Source organism: Cavia porcellus, unplaced genomic scaffold, assembly GCF_034190915.1.
Source record: "Cavia porcellus strain 051 isolate PalLab524CR breed Dunkin Hartley unplaced genomic scaffold, mCavPor4.1 scaffold_2, whole genome shotgun sequence".
Classification (NCBI taxonomy): Eukaryota; Metazoa; Chordata; class Mammalia; order Rodentia; family Caviidae; genus Cavia; species Cavia porcellus.
Window position 1 is genome coordinate 100,843,297 of NW_026947485.1, and position 20,053 is coordinate 100,863,349.

Consider the following 20,053-nt stretch of genomic DNA (forward strand, 5'->3'; position numbering starts at 1 on the left):
GTCTGGGTGTGCGGGTGTGCGCCTGTGCGGGTATGCGGAGCCCTAATGCGTCTTGTGCCTCTAAGGTTCAGGAAGCAGCGGAAAGCCGTGGTCAGCAGCAACGACAAGAAGATGCCCAACGGGATCTTAGAAGAGCAAGGTACAGGAACTTCCTCCTCTGGCTGGGTCTTTCTTAATAAACATTAGGTTGTTTGCTTTCCATTTAAAGCAAATTTTAAATTCCTCTGGTCCTACAGCTTTTCACCTCACCCTGCCTGGTATTTTACTGCCGTTTACTAAGAGTTTAATATTTACCCTAGAGTTTCTGTTTCAAAAGTTTGCTTCAGAGATTGCTTTTTCCTCCGGTGTGAAATGGATGTCTTCTGTTTGTGGTTTTTTTTTTTTTTTTTTTTTAGTTCATATCCTGTCCTTTTCACTGGGTTTTGACACATAATGTTTTTCAATAAGGCCTTTAAAATAGTTCTATCATACGCCTGGCTCCTAATCTGAAGTGTTCATCTGACGTGGTACTGTCTTAGAATCAAGCCAAGGAGATGGAAATTGCTCTCCTGAAACACTCCCCCCTCACGGAAGATCAGTCAGTGACATGCGGAACTTTCAGATTCAGAGATCAGTTTCTAACTGGTAAATGCCTTGTGTGAAGGCTCCTTGTGCTTGTCTTTCTTTCAACAAATTGAGACTGAGAACAGTGATATGACACAGACTTTTTAAAAAAAAATATTGGTTCATACCAGTGACTACAACTTCCTGTTGTCAGCTTCCTACCTAACTGTGTTGTGGTTTGGGGAAACACATGCTGTTGAACTATAAGTAGAATTTTAAAACTGACACAAGATAATAAAAGGAGTATTAGGGAAAAAGTACCTAGCGAAAATAGCTTCTTGGAGCACCCACAGTTACTAGCTTCTTAGGTGGCCCCAGGACCCCTCCCGCAAACTCAGGAGGAAAGAAGGGGCAGCCAGAGAGAGGCGGGGCAGCCCAGCTGCTCTCCTCCGCACACTTCTGTCTTTTGGAAGAAGGAGCCTCAGGGTTTTTGGCTGGACCTCAACTGGCTCTGCAGGTGGGACAGGCCATTTTGCAAGTGTGAAGGCCCAGTTATCCCACTAACCTTGTCACTAACATCTTGTTCCTCAGACAGGTAAGCCCAGACCCTTGGCTTTTCCTGCCTCTGAAAAGAAACTGAACTTTGGAAGGAATTGGTCCCCCACAGTCCCTTGCCTCCTGCCCTTCTTTGAAGTGCCCCCCCACACCCCCCACCAAAGGAGGAATTCTCTTCCTTGGAGTTTATGGAGTTTGAGGAATCATAACTATTTGTTACAAAGAAGAGGAGACCAAGAGAGTCATTTATCTTAATAGGATTCCCATCTGCTCTGAACCAGCAGCCCAGAACAATTAGAATTGTCCTCTAGCTTTGAACCTGGAAACCTGAGCTTGGGTGTGAAGCCACCTTATGTCCTCTGTGGAGGGAGCAGGGGATGTGTGTTAGGACAGGGAGGTGGCTGGGTGAGTGAGTAGGGTGAGGGATGCCAGGTCTATGATGGGCAAGGGTCTCCACTTGCAGAGCACAAGGCTCCATGCCAAGAGATGGATGTTTGATCCAGAGCACAAGGTTCCGTGCCAAGAGATGGGTGTTTGATTCAGTTGCTCAGGGCCCCAGCCACTCTGGGCTGTGTGACTGACTGGACTGTCCCCCTCTATCCAGGCCTTTCTTCAGGAATACTGTACATTAGTCTGAGTCCTGGGTCACCCACCTGGGATGGGCTAAGTGCCTCCCCCAACCTCATTTCTTCTGACCCCACAGAACAGCAGAGAGTGATGCTGCTAAGCAGGTCCCCATCAGGGCCCAAGAAGTACTTTCCCATCCCTGTGGAGCTCCTAGAAGAGGAGATCCGGGTGCGCTCAGCTGATGACTGCAAGCAGTTCCGAGAAGAGTTCAATGTAAGTGTCAGAGAGTCCTGTGTCCGTTTCTTGTCCTTCCCTGGGTCCTGTTCTTGCTAGGGACTGCAAGTACACAATGACAGTCCAGGGTCAAGTCTTCCAAGGAATTTCCTTACATCTGAAAAGAAAACTGAACTTTGGAAGGAACTGGTCCATGCAGCCCCTTGCCTCCTGCCCTTCCTTGGAGTGCCCTACCCCACTCTTAAACCCCACCACCACCAAAGGATGATTTCTCTTACTCGCAGTTCACAGAGTTTGAGGAACCAGAGCTATTTGTTGCATCAGTTATGACACCACACCAGACTTGGGCAGGATCCTAGTCCCTGGCTCAGTGCCCCTCACTGGCACCCATGGCTCTTTCTACAGTGAGATGGTTTGTGTGACGCTCTTGAAGGCACCAATGTACTCAGACACTCCGAGTGGCACATTCTCCACAATGTGGGAGAACCAAGCCTGAGCCAGGGCAGGATGGAAGCCATGGAGCCTCCAACTGTCCTTGCATGGCTTCTAAGAACTTGAGCTTCTGATTGGAGTAGGAAACATCTCTTTACTGAGCCATATCATGGCATGAGTCAAGCAGGCATGAGGATGCCCTTCAGGGAACACAAGCTTTGATGTCTGTGCTGCGTGTAACTGTAAGCAAGAGTCCCACTGTCTGTGTCCTGCTCCTGCTGTTTGAAATGAATTATCTCCACAACCCAGCATGAGCAGCAGCTTGCTCAGACCACAGACTTAACCAGCTGACACGGTCCCTGTAGATACAAGCTGACTCTCAACAAAATGTACATTGATGCCTCCCCTACTGCTATTAATTTTTTATTTAATGCCCCTGAATCTGATGTATGTATGTATACAGAAACACACACATAGGGAAGTGTTACATCAGCTTCACTACTCGGTGTTGATAACAGCTCATATTTTGAATTTTGCATTCTCATCCTTGGGCACGTGACCGTGTGCCGCAGATTGAACGTGATAGAGGGGGTTTTCAGTGTTTGTCGTAGTGTCCTGGGCCTGCCTGTTGCATCCTGGCCCTAGCACATTATTTAACCAACTCAAGATATTTTCATCATCTACAAAGGGGATGTGGGCCTGTCTTAATTAGCTCACAACTCAAATGTGAGGCTCAGTCACTGGGTTTCATAAACAGCCCAGGGGTGTGCAACTGTAACCTCCAGAGACTGCCTATGAATGCTGCTGCAGATCGATAACTTTACACACAAACAACCCACGAGGGCACAGAGGGGATGGCACGCTTAAACTGTACTTTGCATTCTTCTTTTGGTACCAGGAATTGAACTCAGGACCTCACACTTGGCAGACAGGCACCCTGCTGCTGAGCTATACCTCTGGCCTCTTTGCTTATATTTTAGCATAAGTTGTATTTGCCTTTTTCTCATCTCCCATTTGCTTTTTCTAAATTTATCTCCTCGTTGTCTTTTGTTTTTTTTTGTTTTTAGGGATTAGGTCATAATGAAAGCCAGCTCCACCTAGTACTGTTTTGCAGTATCTTAGCTTGGTAAGAGAAGTTAATTGTCCATTTTCAAAACAACTATCCAAATTAGTAGCAACAAACTTCCCTACTCCCACTCGCTTTTTGTCCCATTTCCCCTTCAATTTTGGTTTTTCTGAGTGTAGGCTGCCTGGCAGCTGGGCTTGCTGAGGAGGGCTGAGTCAATACCACTTGACTGTCACTACCACAAAAGAAAAGAATATATCCTGGGAGGGGGCCAGGAATAGGGTGAGGCAAGAAAGGCATTTGCCCCAGGCACAAAATTTAAGAGCTCACAGAAAAGTGCAATTGTCAGGATAAAACATAGTTGAATGTAATACCTAAAAGTATCAAACTTAGTGCAAGTCACCTGTAGTGAACAAAATAGCACAGTTACAAATGAGCACACATGGGTTTCTGATGAGTTTCTCCTCTTGTCCTGGACTCCAAGATGGTTTGTATCACAGTTACTGATTCTGCCACTATTTAAAAGTTTGACATGTTGGTCATAATGGTTTCTGTGCAACAAGTAGGAATTTTTAGAAATTGCATTAGAATGTTAGAAATTAGAAATTTTGGGGTGATGGTTTACATTTTGCTCCCAGGGCAGAAGCCTCACACACTTGGCACCCTCCCCCCTACCCCTGTTTTTGCACAGCCCCTCAGCTGCTTATCCCCTTATCCTGTGACAGGCAAGAAGACCCTGGACTCAGGGTCAAGCTGGTGGGACCTGGTCCTATTTCCAGGATACCCTAGGCCAGCTGCCAGTTTGCCCTCTCTCCAAGGAGGAGCTGCCCAAGTCCTAAGATCACATTCTTGTAGCATTCTTCTCCCAAGCCTGCTGAGACCTGCCAGTCTTGGGTCCTCAGAGGGACTTGCTCGAGTTCAGCTCTTACAGCCCTTCCTTTCATTTCCCTGCTCATTGGTCTGGGCTTCTCTTCATGAAAGGGACCCAGATGCGCCTCCAAGTGCTCAGTCCCATTGCCTTTGGACATTGATGTATGATCAACCCAAAGTTCAGCTACACTTGCTGAGGATAAAAGGGTCTTGGTGTTAGGATCAGCACAGAAGGATGAATGCTGAGTAACTGTCTCAGAATTAGAAGGCTTGAGCAGTTTACTTGACATCTGCTTCTCTTTCCTCACCTGTGAAATGGGGATACTCCCTGCCCCCACGGGACTGTGGCAGCATGTAAATAAATAAAGTAACATGTAAATGGGACACTGTCAGGATGATATCTGCTGTTCCACCTGGAGATAGTAGATGACTATTCTAATAAAGTCTGTTCCCAGGACCCAGATTAAATCCCAGAAAATGAGTGCCATTGGCTAAGGAAAAATTCCTTCTCTGGACAGGCTCTCCCCCACTTCCATCCCAGAAGCTATTTCAATCTGGGTTCCTGGGACCAATCCAATAACAAATGTCCTAGAAACATACAAGAGGTGTCATCAGGAAAGGTGCCAGTGTGTAAAACAAATCAAAGCCATCTCCTGGCAGTTACTGGAGCAGATGGGGCCACTTGTAGAACAGGATGGAAAAGCGGCACTGCAGGGCTAAACAAATTACCAAAGACCTTTCCCTAGGGGTGCACTTGTTTCCTCTGAGCCTCCCCACAGCTCAGGTCTCCTGACTGAGACAACATGCAGGGTCCAGTCTCTGGAGGTGACTTCTATGTGCTTGGGTGACAGCTGCCAATATGCAGTGCACAGAGTACTCTGCCTACCTCGCCCCGTCTGATGCTCTGTGAACCCAGGAAGTCAAGGAGCAGCACCACGTTCTGGACCTGGTGCAACTTCCAGGGTTACACAACAGTGAGGTGTCAGAGCCTGGCCCCTCCCCACCACTTCTACCCCCTCGAACCACAGCCACCTTGCCTTCCAAGCAATGGGGTGACTCTTGGAGTTTTAAAATTTTTTTATTTTTTAATGGACTTTATATTTTTAGAGCAATTTTAAACAGTCAGAGAAATTGCACGTGAACTGCAGACTTCGCATGCACCCCATCTCTCCATGGCATTGGTGTCCTCTGTTTTTAATAACGTGCAATGCTGTGCCTCACTTATGATTGGTGAGCTGCTATTGATACATCGCTACCAACAAACTATTGCAGTTAAAGTTTGCTCATTCCATGGGTTTTGGCAAATACACAGCATTATATGTCCTTCCACTATCCGGCCTGGTTTTTATGTCTAGTGCTAGGGTCAAAAAAATTTTTTTAAGGCAAGAAAAAGAGAAGGCTCTAGGATGCTGCCACAAATCCAGTGTTTAGGTAAGATCAAGGAGGTATTAAGACAGCTCTGAGAAAGAAGCTGGGAATACCTGGGGAATAGTTGTTGGTAACTACAAAACAAGCTCAAGTTCTGCCTGTTGCTTTGTTGAAACACTCACGGGCTGGTTCATTCACATATTCACATGGCAATTGCTCTGCCAGCGTCCCATTGCAGAGGAAAGAACACAGTTCACAGCACCCCACTGTGCACATTTGCTTGAGAACTGGGGCTGCCCTTGGAGAAGCTTCTTCTCACTTAGGGCCCTGACCTAAAGAGCTAGCTGCCCATGGTTCAGATCTGAGAACCTTGGAACTGCACTGTGAGGCTGGCCTCAGTTTCCTGGGAAATTGAAGGGAGTCATACAAAAACCCTCACTTTTCCCAGGCTTAAGAAAGGGAGCACTTATTAGGCTGGACCCCAAGACCTCAGCCAGGTCTGCTGTTCACTAGCCTAGTGACCCTGGGCAAATCTGCAATTCGCTTGTTTTGAGTTTCACACTCCTCATCCCTGCAAACGAAGGTCATCCCTACAAACAAATGTCACCTGATGATGGGTGAGTTTTGAAGGTCAGAACAAATGACCCAGTTCTTCCCACTTCATCTAGCACAGTATAATACTAAATAAATATTAACACTTTTTACTGGATCCTAGTGCTTCCTGGTTCCTGCCAGTGGTTAGCCTTAATGTTGAAAGACATAATTTGAGGTTCAGAATGCTCTTTTACCATATGAACCATGAGGAGCAAGTCTCACGGATGAGCAAATATTGAGTGGCTGGAACCAACTAACCACCAAAAGCAGGTGGCTCCAGATAATAGAAGGAACTAAAAGTCCAGGCACCTGAGTTTAGGCGCAAATGTGTCACTTAGCAGTTTTAGGGTCCTGGCACATGAAGCATTATTTCACATCTCCAGTTCTTCAGCTGGAACAAAGTGGTTGTTAAGGTGGTGAGTCCAGAGCAGCAGGGGTTGTTAGGGTGGGGAGTCCAGAACAATGAGAGGACCAGAGCCCCAGGAAACTCAGGGATATAGGTGCTGATTCAGTGGGTTTGGAGGATCTCTGAGAATCCACATTTCTGACCAGCTCCTAGGCCCTGATAAAGCCGGTCCACAGGGAGCACCTTGAGTTCCAAATAAAATTAATACCATGTCCAGTGTCACTTCCCACAGTCATGCTCCTCAATCTCATCCTCAGCTCAGCCTCTCCCTAAATCATCATTCTTTTCTCAGTCTTTCTTGCTGTCTCCTAGGTCAGAGCTCTGTCAGGGTAAGCCCACTGCTGCCTGGGGAGAGCCTGCTCTGGGGTGGATGTGTGGGGCCAAGGGTATGGTGAGATGTGTGAGCCAGTCTCAGTGTAGCTTAAGATCGGTAGGAAGATCATTCAGCTCCACCTCCGTTGGCCTCACTAGACAGAAGGCCCTGATAGAAGCCAGAGTCTGCATCTTGTTCAACTTCTGCTCCATGTCTAGTACACCATCTGAGACAGAACTGGCTGATAAACAGAAAGCGGTCTGCTTTGAGATGCGTTTCACTTCCTGTGCTCATTAGGGAAGCTGATGGGAGCACGGTGCTTGGATGCATCACATTTAGTGCTAAGTCTGCATTTTTTTTTTTTTTTTCCAGTCGTTGCCATCTGGACACATACAAGGAACTTTTGAACTGGCAAATAAAGAAGAAAACAGAGAAAAAAACAGATACCCCAACATCCTTCCCAGTAAGATTTTACCTTTTTTTTTTGAATGACTAGTGATGTTTGAACTAAACTCAGCATTACCTTGCAGCTCCTCCATGACTGCCTGGCTGGTACTCTGAGATCAGAGTCCCTGTCACCTCAGAACTGCACAGCATTGCACCGGGGACTTCAGGGACTTTCCTGGGTACCTGGTTCCCTCACAGGGTTTGGGCACCTTTTCTGCTCATTCTAGCCACTCAAGCTGTGCTTGCTGCTGAGACCTGGGCTTCCCAGGGCAGGGTGCTGCCTGGCAGCCTTGGGCATCAGCAGACAGGGGCTCTCCTATCAGATTTAGTCACACTCTAAACTTGCTGGGTAGCTGTCCCTTAGACCCAGGGTTCTTGGCCACAAGCAGCAAATTCCCAGCATCCTTTGGGGTCCTCAACCAAGAAAAAAAATGACAAAATAAGAAACCTGTATAGGTTTGGCACCTTTGTGGGAAAGCTTAGAATCAACTCAATTTTAACCACGACAGCAAATTGTGACTGTAGGCTCGGTTGTGTGGGTGCCAAGGAGGTGTCAGAACTAGGGTACCCACAACTGTGTGCTGGGCCCTCTTGTGATCTACTGCAGCTGAGGGTGGCATGCTTTATGGGTGGCTTTCACAGCCTGCTCAGTTCCAGGACCCTATAGGTTCCCAGTCACCTTTGTAGAAATTGGTCTGGCAGATTGCAACCCATGGAGAGCTTTGCCCTTTGGGTTAGCAGAATAGCAACCACAAAGGGCTCTGAACCTGAGGCTAACCCTCTGTCTGGCCCAAAGAACCACCTGTTGGAGGCAGTGTCTCCTGGGACCATAAAGCTAGCCTGCAGTGGGCTTCAGCTTGTTGCTTCTAGCTGCATTTTGAAGATGAGAATTGAATCTGTCTGCTCTGTCCATGGAAGAAGCTATGGTGTGTCCAATCTGTGATTTTGGATCCTCAGCACTTTCTAGAAATAATATTTTCCTATTTTATACACCTAGAACTTTATATGGCTTTTACAAAACACAGTGACCCAAGTAAAACTAGAAAAATTCATCAAGCAATTTTTCACTTTGAGAGGTAGCCTTGGGAGGACCAGGCTCAGAATGCTACTGTGGTACTCATGTGCCTGACTGTGAGGGAGGCCTGGCCCAGGTTAACTTCTGGGCCCATAGTGGACCAGTCCAGAGGATCTGCTGTGGGATGAGCTGGAGGAATTGGTGGAAGAGGGGAGGCAGTTAGGTGGCTCAAGCAGTTCAGAGGGTAGAAGACCAAGGCCACATTAAGGGCCCACTAAGAGTAATTCATAACAAATAAAAACCAGAACATAAGGCGATTAGTGTCAGTTTCTAACTTAATTACCTTATTTGACCCATTTATTTTATGCCTTCATTTACCTGTGTGTGTTGATGACCCTCTCAGCTCCAGCCACCTTCCTAGGTTCCTAACCTGCCATTCTCAGTCCCAAAGCCTATAGTCCCTTAAAGGTAACATTTATCATTGTTCACTAAGACTGTTTCTGGGGCTGGGAATGTGTGAGTATTTCAGTGGTAGACATTTGTCCAGCATGTGCAGAGCCCTGGGTTTTCTCTCCAGTAAAGGTAGGGGAGGGATATTTCCAGTGGGACCTCAGTAGAATTATTGGCCAGGTGGAAGAATCACCTATACTAACCAAGTGGCACATCTGCCTCGCCTGAGAATCCTGCCCCCGAACAGCAGGGCCTGCTACACATGTTCTATAGCTTGCACAGCAGAGGAAAATCATCCCTTTCCCTGGTAGTGAAAGTGTAACTGGTTTCTGCTCAGCTTCCCTAAATCCTTGTTTGACCCCACCCTAGGGTGAGGTTCGTACCGCAACTCGTCTCCCCACTCAAGGGCCACCCCACGCACATTCAGGGGTGCTCGCAGCTGTCCAGGGGACACTGTTTAGGCATGGTATGCTTCACATGGGTGGGATATTAGATTTAGGAATAGTGGCATGGAGACATTATGCCCTGGTGAGGACCATCAGGTGGCATCTAGGTGAGGGAAAGGCCTGCTCATTGAGCAGCTGGTCAGAGGAGCCATTGGTGCTCCTGCTAGGGTCAGGATTGTCCGTTGGATCTTGAGACAACAGTCAAGGGCACTTAGAGCTCACAGAGCCAAGCTGAGAGAGTCCAGTGCTTATCAGAGTGGGTATTTAGGTCACCAGGGGAAGTGGCAGAGGCAACACAGTATGCACAGCCACCCCAGTACCCACAGCCATGGGTGCCTCCCTGCCTCTGCCAACCTTCCCCAAGCTGGGGACAAACAAGAGTTTCTGAAGACAGACCCAGAGGTCAAACTTGTTCTTGTGTAAGGGCTCCATGGCCAACAGACCTTTTTTCTGGAAAAATATTAATAGCTGATAATTTTAGGAAATGTGCTTTCAGAGTGAAGTGCGACTTTTTAAATGAGAAACAGGAAGCTCTTAGAAACTACAAGATTCTAAATGTAATCAGATGGCTATTTTTTATCCTTGGTGTTTCTATGGCTGTCCTTAAAGAGTAAATCATCCCAAATTATTTTCAACTGGTGTGACACATTCAGTCACAGCTGTTCTCCCCCTTTAGGCTGTCAGCCCCTTAGCAGAAGGGTCTTGAGGTAAAGAATGTGGCTGTAGGTCTGGGATTTGACGCCCTGCCCACCCCATCCGGGCCATGACTGTCCCAAGAGCCCTGCCATTCCTTCCTCTACCAGGGACAGGGCAGATCTGGCCTAGCAATGAAGGACGGACATGAGGACCTGAGCCCCTGTTCTGTGGCCTGGCTAGTAGCTTTCCAGGTAAAAATGAAATGAATGGGATGTGACAAGGTGTGGCCTGACCACCACCCACAGACACAGCCTCCTCTGAGAGGAGAGAGGAGTGGCCACAGGACCAGAGAGGACAAGGATGCGGACTTAATCATAACCCAGAGAACGGGTACTGAGCACTCATCATCCTCTGAGCTCCAAACGCTCTTGAAACAGCCTTGCCTAGGCCCACAGTCTGAGCCCCTTGGATGGCAGCCAGCCCCATGGCCACACCAGGAGGAGCACTGTTGCCCGCAGTACCTTCAGGGACATGAAACTGTCTTTATTTCCTGAAAATCAGGGGGAAAATACATACATAATCCAGTTATCTTTTCACTAAGGACTAACACAGTGGCAAAGACACTTTTTGTGTTTTTATGACTGAAAGGCCCATGAAGGCAGAGCTAACTGTGGCCTGCAAAAGTTAGGACAGAGCCGTGGTCTAAGCCTCCCTGATGGGAACCCATGCACCACACCACATGCCACATGCTGCATTACACACAGGCCATGTCACACACATAACACATACACACACTTAGCACATTCACAGCACACATACACACTGCACATATACCATACACAGAGCACAACCTGTGCTACATGTGGTTCACACAACATAACCACACACATACGCACCATACTGCAGGATACTGCACACACACCACCTTATACAACCCAATGCACAAAAACACACTCAACAGATACATGACACACACATAGACCACAAATACACTACGTACATATGACACAGCACAACACATAGCACACAAAGAGAACGTAACACACATGAACATAACATGAACCTTACCACATGCATATGCACACACACACATATACACTCACCCAGAGCACTGCCAATCAGCCCTCATCTCCTGGGTGGGGCCAGCATGTCCCTGTCTACATGAACTCTGCTTACTTCTGGCCCAGGGGCAAACAGTGAAGGATGGGATTGGGACTCAGAGTTCCCACCTCACCCCTCATACCCACTTGTCCCAGAAAGTCTGGCAGAATGGGCCAGCTCTTGGCTCTAAGCTCCCTGTGTACACCTACACTGCCCAGCATTGAGCTTGTTGTGAAAGCCAGAAAACATGGTCTCCACACTCTAGGGGATCCAGAGCCCTGCTACTCCAGCTCTGCATGGTCATTTGGCTTGAACCTGTCTTGGAATTGTTGTCAGTCTACTGCTGAGGTCCAGTCAAGGACCAATGGAGCACACACATCCCCACCTCGAAGTATTAACATTCCCGCTGCAATGTTTAGGGAGATGTCTCTTCTACTCCATGACCACTTCAGGGAGCTGATTACATTGTCCTAATGATTTATACTTTAGGTGAAATAAATGCATGGCACCCATGAGTCCTTATTATAACATCATGGGTTTGTCTGGTCTTTTCTAGATGATCATTCCAGGGTGATTTTGAGCCAAGTGGATGGAATGCCCTGTTCAGACTACATCAATGCTTCCTACATAGATGTAAGTTGACAGTTTTCCCATTCCCCTGGCTTAGTACAACAGCACCCACTGGGCATTTGGGGGCTGAGTCTGAATCATGATCATGGACAATTTCCTCTCCAGTGCCAGAATGTACATTGTCACCACTCTTTGGGCCAGTTTGGCCACCCACATCCCTGAGACCATGAAGTCATCTACACTTTCCCAGGTAGCATCTGCATCAGAGGATCTGTGTCCAATAAGTCAAAGATAACACAGAGGTAACAAACCGTGTTCACTCTACAGTGGTGCCTCGGTTCACGAACTTGATTCTTTCCATGATTCTGGCTATAAACCAAGTTGGAAGAGAACCAAATCAAATTCAGTTTTTAGGTTCAATGTTATTTTTGTGGAGAAATTTGATTCAGCTTTCATTCAGTTTGGTTTGTGACCAGAATGAGGAAAGAAATGAGTTCATGAACAGAGGTACTATATAACTGACAAACTAGAATGACTTCAGTAAATTCTGACTCATTAAATAAACTGTGATAAAACCATATGTGGATTATTAAGAACTCATTTTAATTGATCTTTATAATATAAATTATAAAATTCTCATTTAAAATGCAAAGATATAAAAGACTTCTACATATTCGCCTGAATAAAAATCTGTAAATGTTTGTGCACCTGCTTGTGTGCATGAGAAGAGGGGAATTCACAAGGAAAAAAAAAACACATTAGAGAGGGAACATGTGAAAATAGCATTTATTTCTGAAATTGCCAGTGAGTTTTCTTTTCTTTCTAATTTTCTCCCTGTCTTTCAAGTACTCCATGGTGAGTATATATTCCTTTTCCAATAACAAGAGAGCCTTTCATCAGAGTTAATTCTGAATAACTGTAAATCTGGTTTTATTTTTCTAGGGTTACAAAGAGAAGAATAAATTCATAGCAGCTCAAGGTAAGCTTTTTATTAAGTTAATTTCTGAACATCATTTCAGTAAAATAACATGAATATCTATCTGACAACCAATACTAGGATTTTGTATTGGGTTTTATATGTATGTGTGTACTGCTATGTTTACTCTAATGCAGGCTGGAGACCCATGACACAATGTATGTGTGTGACAGGCATACACGCATACCTGTTTCCACTCCTGCATGGTTCCCATAGAAAGTGCTCAGCAGTCCACCATTCTGCCATCTTGGTGTTTATATTCGTTGTTAGGTCGCCTTGACTTTACCTCAGCCATCCAAGATTTGCATGGCTCTCAAGTGTTGGGGGCAGAAATGATCAGCTTTTTTAGAACCAGGCCATAGGCCACGCAGATCCATCTTTAACCCAGCACACAGTCCTCAAGGAAGCGTCCTCCTCCACTGGGCTTGAGTCACCTTCCTCGGAACTTGTGCTGCACTGTGGTTAGTCATTGGCAGAGCTAAGACTTCCTTTCCCCTGCTTCTTGCTCTTTGGCCAAGAGTCTGTAAGCAAGTTCCAAAATTCACTGTCTGTCAACATCACCTGGACAGTTTGTTACCAATCCAGATTCTCTGAGCAATAGAGAGGAACCACAAATACATGCGTATACAAGAAGACCTCAGGAATATGCCCTGCTGTGAGAAAACATGACAAATATTGGCCGAAATGGATAAAAGCATATTTTTGGTTGTAAGTACATACAAAGGATGAGGCAGACAAAGGCAGGGACTACAGTTCAAGAGAGAGGGAGACTTCCTCCTGCACCATCCTCTTCAGTGTGGAGCTCATAGCCTTGATATTTCAAAATGGCAATTGCAACTCCAGACATTACATCTGTATTGGAACAGGAGGGAGGCAGAAGGCAAAGAAATTTCTTGTAGCTGATAATCTAACTTTTGATCAGATGCTTCCCCAGGGACTTCAGCTCACATCCTATTGGACAGCACTGTGCTGAGAAATTAATATTTTGACAAAGGAAAGAGGGTTGGAAATGAAGGGTGAGTCATCAGCTTATGGTGTCTCTCTCTTTCTTGTTCACTTGCTCATTTTCCTTGTCTCTCTCTCACTCTGTATCACACACACACACACACACACACACCTTCTAATTCAGCCATTCTGGAGGGATCTGCTATTTTGAGACATAAGTAAGCCACTTTAACACACAGCATTAGACCCAGTGTTTGTCTGAAGACCCCTTTCTTGACCATGAATGTAATAATCTACACTTGACCCACCTGTTTGGCTAGCCTCCCACAGGGGTGGATCTCTGCAGAGCTCAGGCAGGGAAGGTGCAGACCTCTGCTGGCTGTGGGATGTCAGGGTCTGAGGTACCCCATGGACTCGTCTTGTTCCTCGAGGAAGGACTGAGAAGCCCTTTGGGGCTGGATGAGGTGCAGACCTAGGTCTTTGAGACTCCCCCTCCTGCCCTTACCTCTGAGACTGTCCTCTCTCTTAATAGGCCCTAAACAGGAGACTGTGAACGACTTCTGGAGAATGGTCTGGGAGCAAAAGTCTGCCACTATCGTCATGCTGACAAACCTGAAAGAAAGAAAAGAGGTAAGTACTCCTACTCCTGCCCATGAGGACCTTCCCTCCAGCTGCTGCTTAGCTGGAGGGTTCTGACCACTTCCTTTGCCTATTTCCCTTCTTTCTAGTGGTGCAGGAAAAAATTACACTCAGTATTTCATATCACTTGTATCTTGAAATAAATTCTTGCTGTCCCCAGCTACCAAATATCAGCAATGACGGCATAGTTTCCCAGGCCAGCCCATGCTTCTCCCACTGTGAGTGGAGGCAGAGATTTCAGAATTGAGATTTTGAATGAGTTAGGCATAGAACATAGTGGACCTCAGACAGTGAATGAACATGACCACATGCGTATCATCCAGACTAGAGAGATGCACTTGAAAACAAGTATATTGAAGGAATGAATGGACAAAGACAAGCTGAGCTGCCTCCATTCCTCAGGGAACAACTCCCCATTAGCATCTGCTATGCTAGAAACCAGGAGCCAGGACAGGGGTCCCAGTGCAGGGCTGAAAAGGAGGGGCAATCAGAGGTCTTGGAGGCTTGGAGCCATAAGCAGGATCTGATGTCAGTAGTGAGCACACTCTCCAAATAAAAGAATTGGGAGCCCAATGGAAGCTTCTTTGGTGAGGAGATGGAGTTGGGAGACTGTTTCGAGCACATTGTAGCATGAAGGTTTCACTTCCAGGAGACATCTGTTCTAATCAGCCCCCTGCCTACAGCTGTCAGGCACTAGAGGTGCTGGGCCAGCCTGCAGCAGTGCGCAGGGGTGCCAAGGGCTGAAAGAGGCTCTGCAGTTTACAGATGGAAGTGCCAGATCCCAGGGAAGTCACACAAAGGGTGAGGGCCACAAACACTTTTGAAGCCACCTGGGGTGCCATGCCAAAAAGTTACTGATTCTGGTCTTCTGGTTGGTCAAGGATAGGATTTTTCTTTTATTATTTGGCAGGATGAGGGAGTGTCACAACTTGTTCCTATATGACTCCTGCCCTTGTCATAGAAAGAGTGACAAGAAGGAAGTGGAGGATTCTTGGGCACAGGACCTTTCCTTCACTGGAGTGCTGGGAGGAGAAGCCCCACACTGCCAGGGGCCGGTCTTCCTGTGAAGTCCCACAGAGACCAGGCTTCCCAAGGGCTGCTTCTCCAAACATGAAGCGTGAGACCAATACAGCAACTGGGCCTGAGGGCGCCCCCATGTCCCCCAGCATGCTGTCACCACATTACATGGCATTTCTCTCCTCTCTTCTTCCATCACCTCCTACTGTGATTTTCCATTCTCATGACTCAGTGCTGCCTGAGGGGCCTCTCAGTTTCCACCATGTCAGATGAAATCGTTTCTCAACAAAGTTCCCCTTTTTTTACTTGCTTACACTTCTGTCGTGGTCTCCTTGGTATCCACATCCTGGGTAGCGCATTGTGAAACACAGCTGGCACCTTGTGATTTGGTGGAGGAGGGTCAGGGTCAGCCACAAGCCACAGGGTGCCCACTGGGCCCTGAGACATAGTGCTCATCCCTGCCAGGACAAGAAACGTAAGGATCCCCAGGGCTTCTATCAGCACCAGACTCAGGACCTCTGGGTGCCCTGTGGCTAGTTCAGAGACATCCCGTGAACAGCAGATCAGTGGGAGTCAGGATGGAGGGGAGTATTTGATACCATGAATGTCATAATGCAAAGATGGTGGTCTGGCAAATACCAGCAACTCTTTTGTTTTATAACGTTCTGGATCCTGGGAACCTGACCAGTTTGCTATGCCACTCTGGGGCCATTTATGAGACCAACTGTTGGATGCCTGGAAGGCTTCTGAAACCCTGGAGATTCCCAGAGGGAATATTGAGCAGATCTTGGCCTCCTTGGGAGGTTCTCATTCATTTTTGTGTTCCGTGCTGTTAGATGACTCACTACTAATTAGGTGCCCGAGAGCCAGAAAATAAAAGCACAAACACAAGAACCATCTCAGATGGGGGAAAGGTAAAAAAACGGCCTCTCTGACAAAGTGCCACCTGAGATTCCCTCAGTTGCCTCTTCTTTGTCAGAGGATAACAGGGCTCATTAACTTGAGCCACTGAGAAGAGGCCACTCTTGAACAGAGAGTTGACAGTGCTGTAGTCGGAGGTCCCTACGGATGGAGCAAGAAATGTACAGCAAAGCCAGTGTGGGTGAACCTCATCCCAACTGGAAGGTCATTCCAGGTTAGGGTCCCCAGCTCTGAAAGGAGCAGGCTCTGCACTGCCAGATCAGTAAAGTGTGTGGTATTAGTGACCGAACGAATGAGACACCACTGGGTGGAAGTCAGAAAACCCAGGCCTAGTCATGGTCCTGGAGCCACCATTAACCAACCCTGTGGCCTCCCTTTCTCTATGTGTAGAGGAGAGGTGCTTGCCCACATGCTGACCCAATTCTAGTGGCTGTTGGCTCCACTGGTCCACGTGAGCCCTTTTGTGGGTGGCAGGAACAGGGTTACGAGACAGTGTGTGAGGCACGAAGCACACCCACAGATGGATTGGTGTCTATGAATTGTCCCATGCAGGAAAAGTGCTATCAGTACTGGCCCGACCAGGGATGCTGGACCTATGGAAACATCCGGGTGTGCGTGGAAGACTGTGTGGTGCTGGTGGACTACACCATCCGGAAATTCTGCATACAACCCGTAAGCCCTTCCCGCAGGTGACCTCCTGGGAGCATTATTCTTTGAGAGCACAGGGTCAGGGGCAGAGACCTGTCTGCATTTTATAGTGTGAAGAACTGAGCCGTAGTGGCCGGGCATGTGACTAGGCAGGTTGGTGGTGGGAAACAAGGCAGTCAGCCCAGAACCTGATTCTGCCAGATGCTGGTGCTCCTGCTCCTAGTAACTGCTGTGGGCTTTCCAGGGGGGACAGGACAGTGGGGGAAAGGAACCAGGTCCCTCTCAGGAATTCGATACCATTTTACACGCTGGAATTGCGAGACAGCATTTTTTAATAGTTTCGAGATCATGTCTGAAATCCCCTCGTTATTTTTCACACTTATTTCCTGCTAGTTCTCCTTAAAAGGACAAAAGGCCAATTTCAACAAAAATGCCTATGAACAAGGCCGATGAGATAGAGATTTAAAAGCTATTTTGAAACCTTGGTAAAAACAAAAGGTCATTTTATCAGAAATCAGAGAGTGGTATGATTAGATTGCAAACTATGAGGCCCAGTTTCCTAGAAGCCATAGCAAAAGGTAGGGGGAGAGTGATTATTACTGTTGTTATTGCTCTCCCTTGATTACTTTCCTAGACACACATGGGCATCCGCACACACCCGCGTGCACACAGACAAGCACACGTGCATACACATACACAAATATATTTCCAAATATACTGTTGAGAACTTCTAAGTCTGGGGCAAGTGAACAAACTCATGGGCTCTGGGTCATGAAAGCTGAGAGGCCATGAGGAAGGTCTGGGGACTCCAGTGCTAGGCAAACCCCATCATCTTTTCTTTCTTCCCAAATTAAAACACTGTATGAAAGACGGAATGTGCGGTTGATAATCACTCAGAACCAGGGACTGTCCAAGCAGAGGAGGATAAGGCACTACCTAATGGGGAAGTGGGGGGGAATCACTGGGATTTGGGGACAGCTCTAGGATGTCTGGCTACTGGGACCTGCCTGCCCTGGGCATGGCTAGGTGCTTGTGTCTCTGCGCTGGGCCCTCTGCAAGTGCCTGTGGTGTCCCATCCAGAGCCAGCAGTGGAGACCAAAGATTTCTGTCTCAGGCATACTGCACATGGACAGACATTGGTCTCCACATGAACTCGTGCTGCCACAGCCTAGCTGGCACTGTCGATCCCATGCAAGCATCCTCCAAATAGCCAGAGGTGAGGGTGTTCCATGTGTCCCCTCACGTTTCCCTGCAGCAGCTCTCCGATGGCTGCAAGGCACCACGGCTCGTGTCTCAGCTGCACTTCACCAGCTGGCCTGACTTCGGAGTGCCTTTCACCCCTATCGGGATGCTGAAGTTCTTGAAGAAAGTGCGAGCACTCAACCCCTCGCATGCTGGGCCCATCGTAGTCCACTGCAGGTATGTCCAGGAGGGGGCCAGAGCGGGGGATAGAAACCCAGCGGACTGGGTTTGAGAACACCCAATGGACTGACACTGAGGTGGGCAGAGGTACAGACTAAGGAAGTGGACATGAATATGCATTTCCTGGGGCACAGCTCAGATTGCCCCGCAGAGAAAGCCAGAGGGAAGGAAGCCCAGAGCCTCTCTGCAGCTCATGCAGAGTGGTAGCAGTGCCCCCTCTCAGAGGCATCTGAGGAAGAACCCCCTACATAAAACTGACCAGAGCAGAAAGGCCAGGGTTGATGGTGGGGGTAGAGCTCTGGGCAGGTCCACTTGGCCTTTTCAGGGACACCTAGGATCCCTTATCTCCCAGGGGACATATGCAGTATACCCACCTTTCTCAGGGCACAGTTACACTAACAATAGCAGGAATAAAATGTTTGGTGGTACAGAAAAAATTATCCATGTAGTCTCATGTCTGAGGTTATTCGCTGATATTGCAACACCCTCTGGTGGCCTCACTCAGACTTACTTTTTGTTCACCAAAGTAAAATTGCCATTAAGTAATTTTGAGAAAGACTAGGTCCTCTGTCCTGGCTTTCAGGTATCTTCCGAGCCTCTGTTACTTACTTCAGTGGAGTGTGACACATAGAATGACATGTGTCTTCTTTCCCAAAGTGCGGGTGTGGGCCGGACGGGCACCTTCATTGTGATCGACGCCATGATGGACATGATACATTCAGAGCAGAAAGTGGATGTCTTCGAATTTGTGTCACGAATCCGCAATCAGCGCCCTCAGATGGTCCAAACGGATGTGAGTGATGCCTCTTCCAACCCTGGTCTGAGCTTCACAGAGAAACCCAGGCACGTGGGATTCAGCCCTTGGGTACTCTATGGGCCCTGGTTTTGATGGGCAGGTAGCCACAGGCCATGAGCAGCTGATGTCCAGCATCAGACCTGGCTTCCCACCCATTCTGTCCCTTCCTCCCCCGGGGCCTTCAGGGAATGTTCACCTTCATCCGGAATCCTCATACGTGGTGGGGTGATTATACTAGCCCCATGATGGTGCCAGGTGTTCTCAATAAATTCCAGCTGCCACTTAGGAGAGCCTAAATGGCCAATGAACATGGTCAAATATCTAACTTGTGCCCTTAACCTTCGTCCCACTGACCAAAAGAGAAAACAGCAGCCCTCCTGGCCCAGGGCAGAGTCGAAGGTAGTGTGCCCTGTGTCCTGCAGGTACAGTACACATTCATCTACCAAGCCTTACTGGAGTACTACCTCTATGGGGACACAGAGTTGGACGTTTCCTCCTTGGAGAGGCACCTGCAGAGCCTACATGGGACCACCACTCACTTCAACAAGATCGGGCTGGAGGAGGAGTTCAGGGTGAGTGTCGGTGAGACTCCCTCCATGTTCAAGGGTGGGTGACCAGAAGAAAAGGGAAACAGAAGCTATTAAAATGAGGCCTCTTTCAATCACTCACCTTCTTTGCTGACCCCAGAAAAGCAGGGAGTTTTGGGGGCAATAACTTTGTGACTTGCAGGTGGGTGGAGGCCGTATTTATTTCCTAACACTGAGGCAGCTTTGTGAGATAGAGACATGAGTTTTTGTTGTTTTGTTTTGTTTTTTACTGGAGATTTAGTCCAGTGCTTTTACACTTTTATTTACTGTCTATTTTAAGACAGTGTCTTATGAAGTCACCCAAACTGGGTTTGAACTTTGACCTCCTTCCTTGGGCTCCCAGAGTGCTGGGATTACAGGCTTGCACCAACCATGCTCAGTGCATACTCCCTGTGAACAGAGCCCTGCCAGCAGGACTGGCGCATAGCTGCATGCTTTGTTCAGGGGCTTCAGAATTTTGGCTGCTTCATTGAGCTCTTCTCCCCTGCA

General features: G+C 47.7%; 1 protein-coding gene across 8 annotated transcripts in view; it reads left to right on the forward strand.

The window, feature by feature from the left end:
• Positions 1-20,053, forward strand: part of Ptpre (protein tyrosine phosphatase receptor type E) — a 147,596-nt gene that overhangs the window by 112,517 nt on the left and 15,026 nt on the right. For 6 of the 8 annotated variants that reach the window (XM_013143547.3, XM_013143543.3, XM_063244930.1 and 3 more), the window contains 10 exons: positions 66-139; positions 1,802-1,938; positions 7,321-7,411; positions 11,600-11,676; positions 12,556-12,592; positions 14,067-14,164; positions 16,664-16,783; positions 18,015-18,178; positions 18,839-18,974; positions 19,400-19,549. In XM_013143547.3, coding sequence (XP_012999001.1) covers positions 66-139; positions 1,802-1,938; positions 7,321-7,411; positions 11,600-11,676; positions 12,556-12,592; positions 14,067-14,164; positions 16,664-16,783; positions 18,015-18,178; positions 18,839-18,974; positions 19,400-19,549 — 1,084 coding nt within the window. Of the gene's footprint in view, positions 1-65; positions 140-1,801; positions 1,939-7,320; positions 7,412-11,599; positions 11,677-12,555; positions 12,593-13,532; positions 13,606-14,066; positions 14,165-16,663; positions 16,784-18,014; positions 18,179-18,838; positions 18,975-19,399; positions 19,550-20,053 lie in introns of those variants that run through there. The other 2 variants (XM_013143544.3, XM_063244931.1) reach the window with 2 other exon arrangements.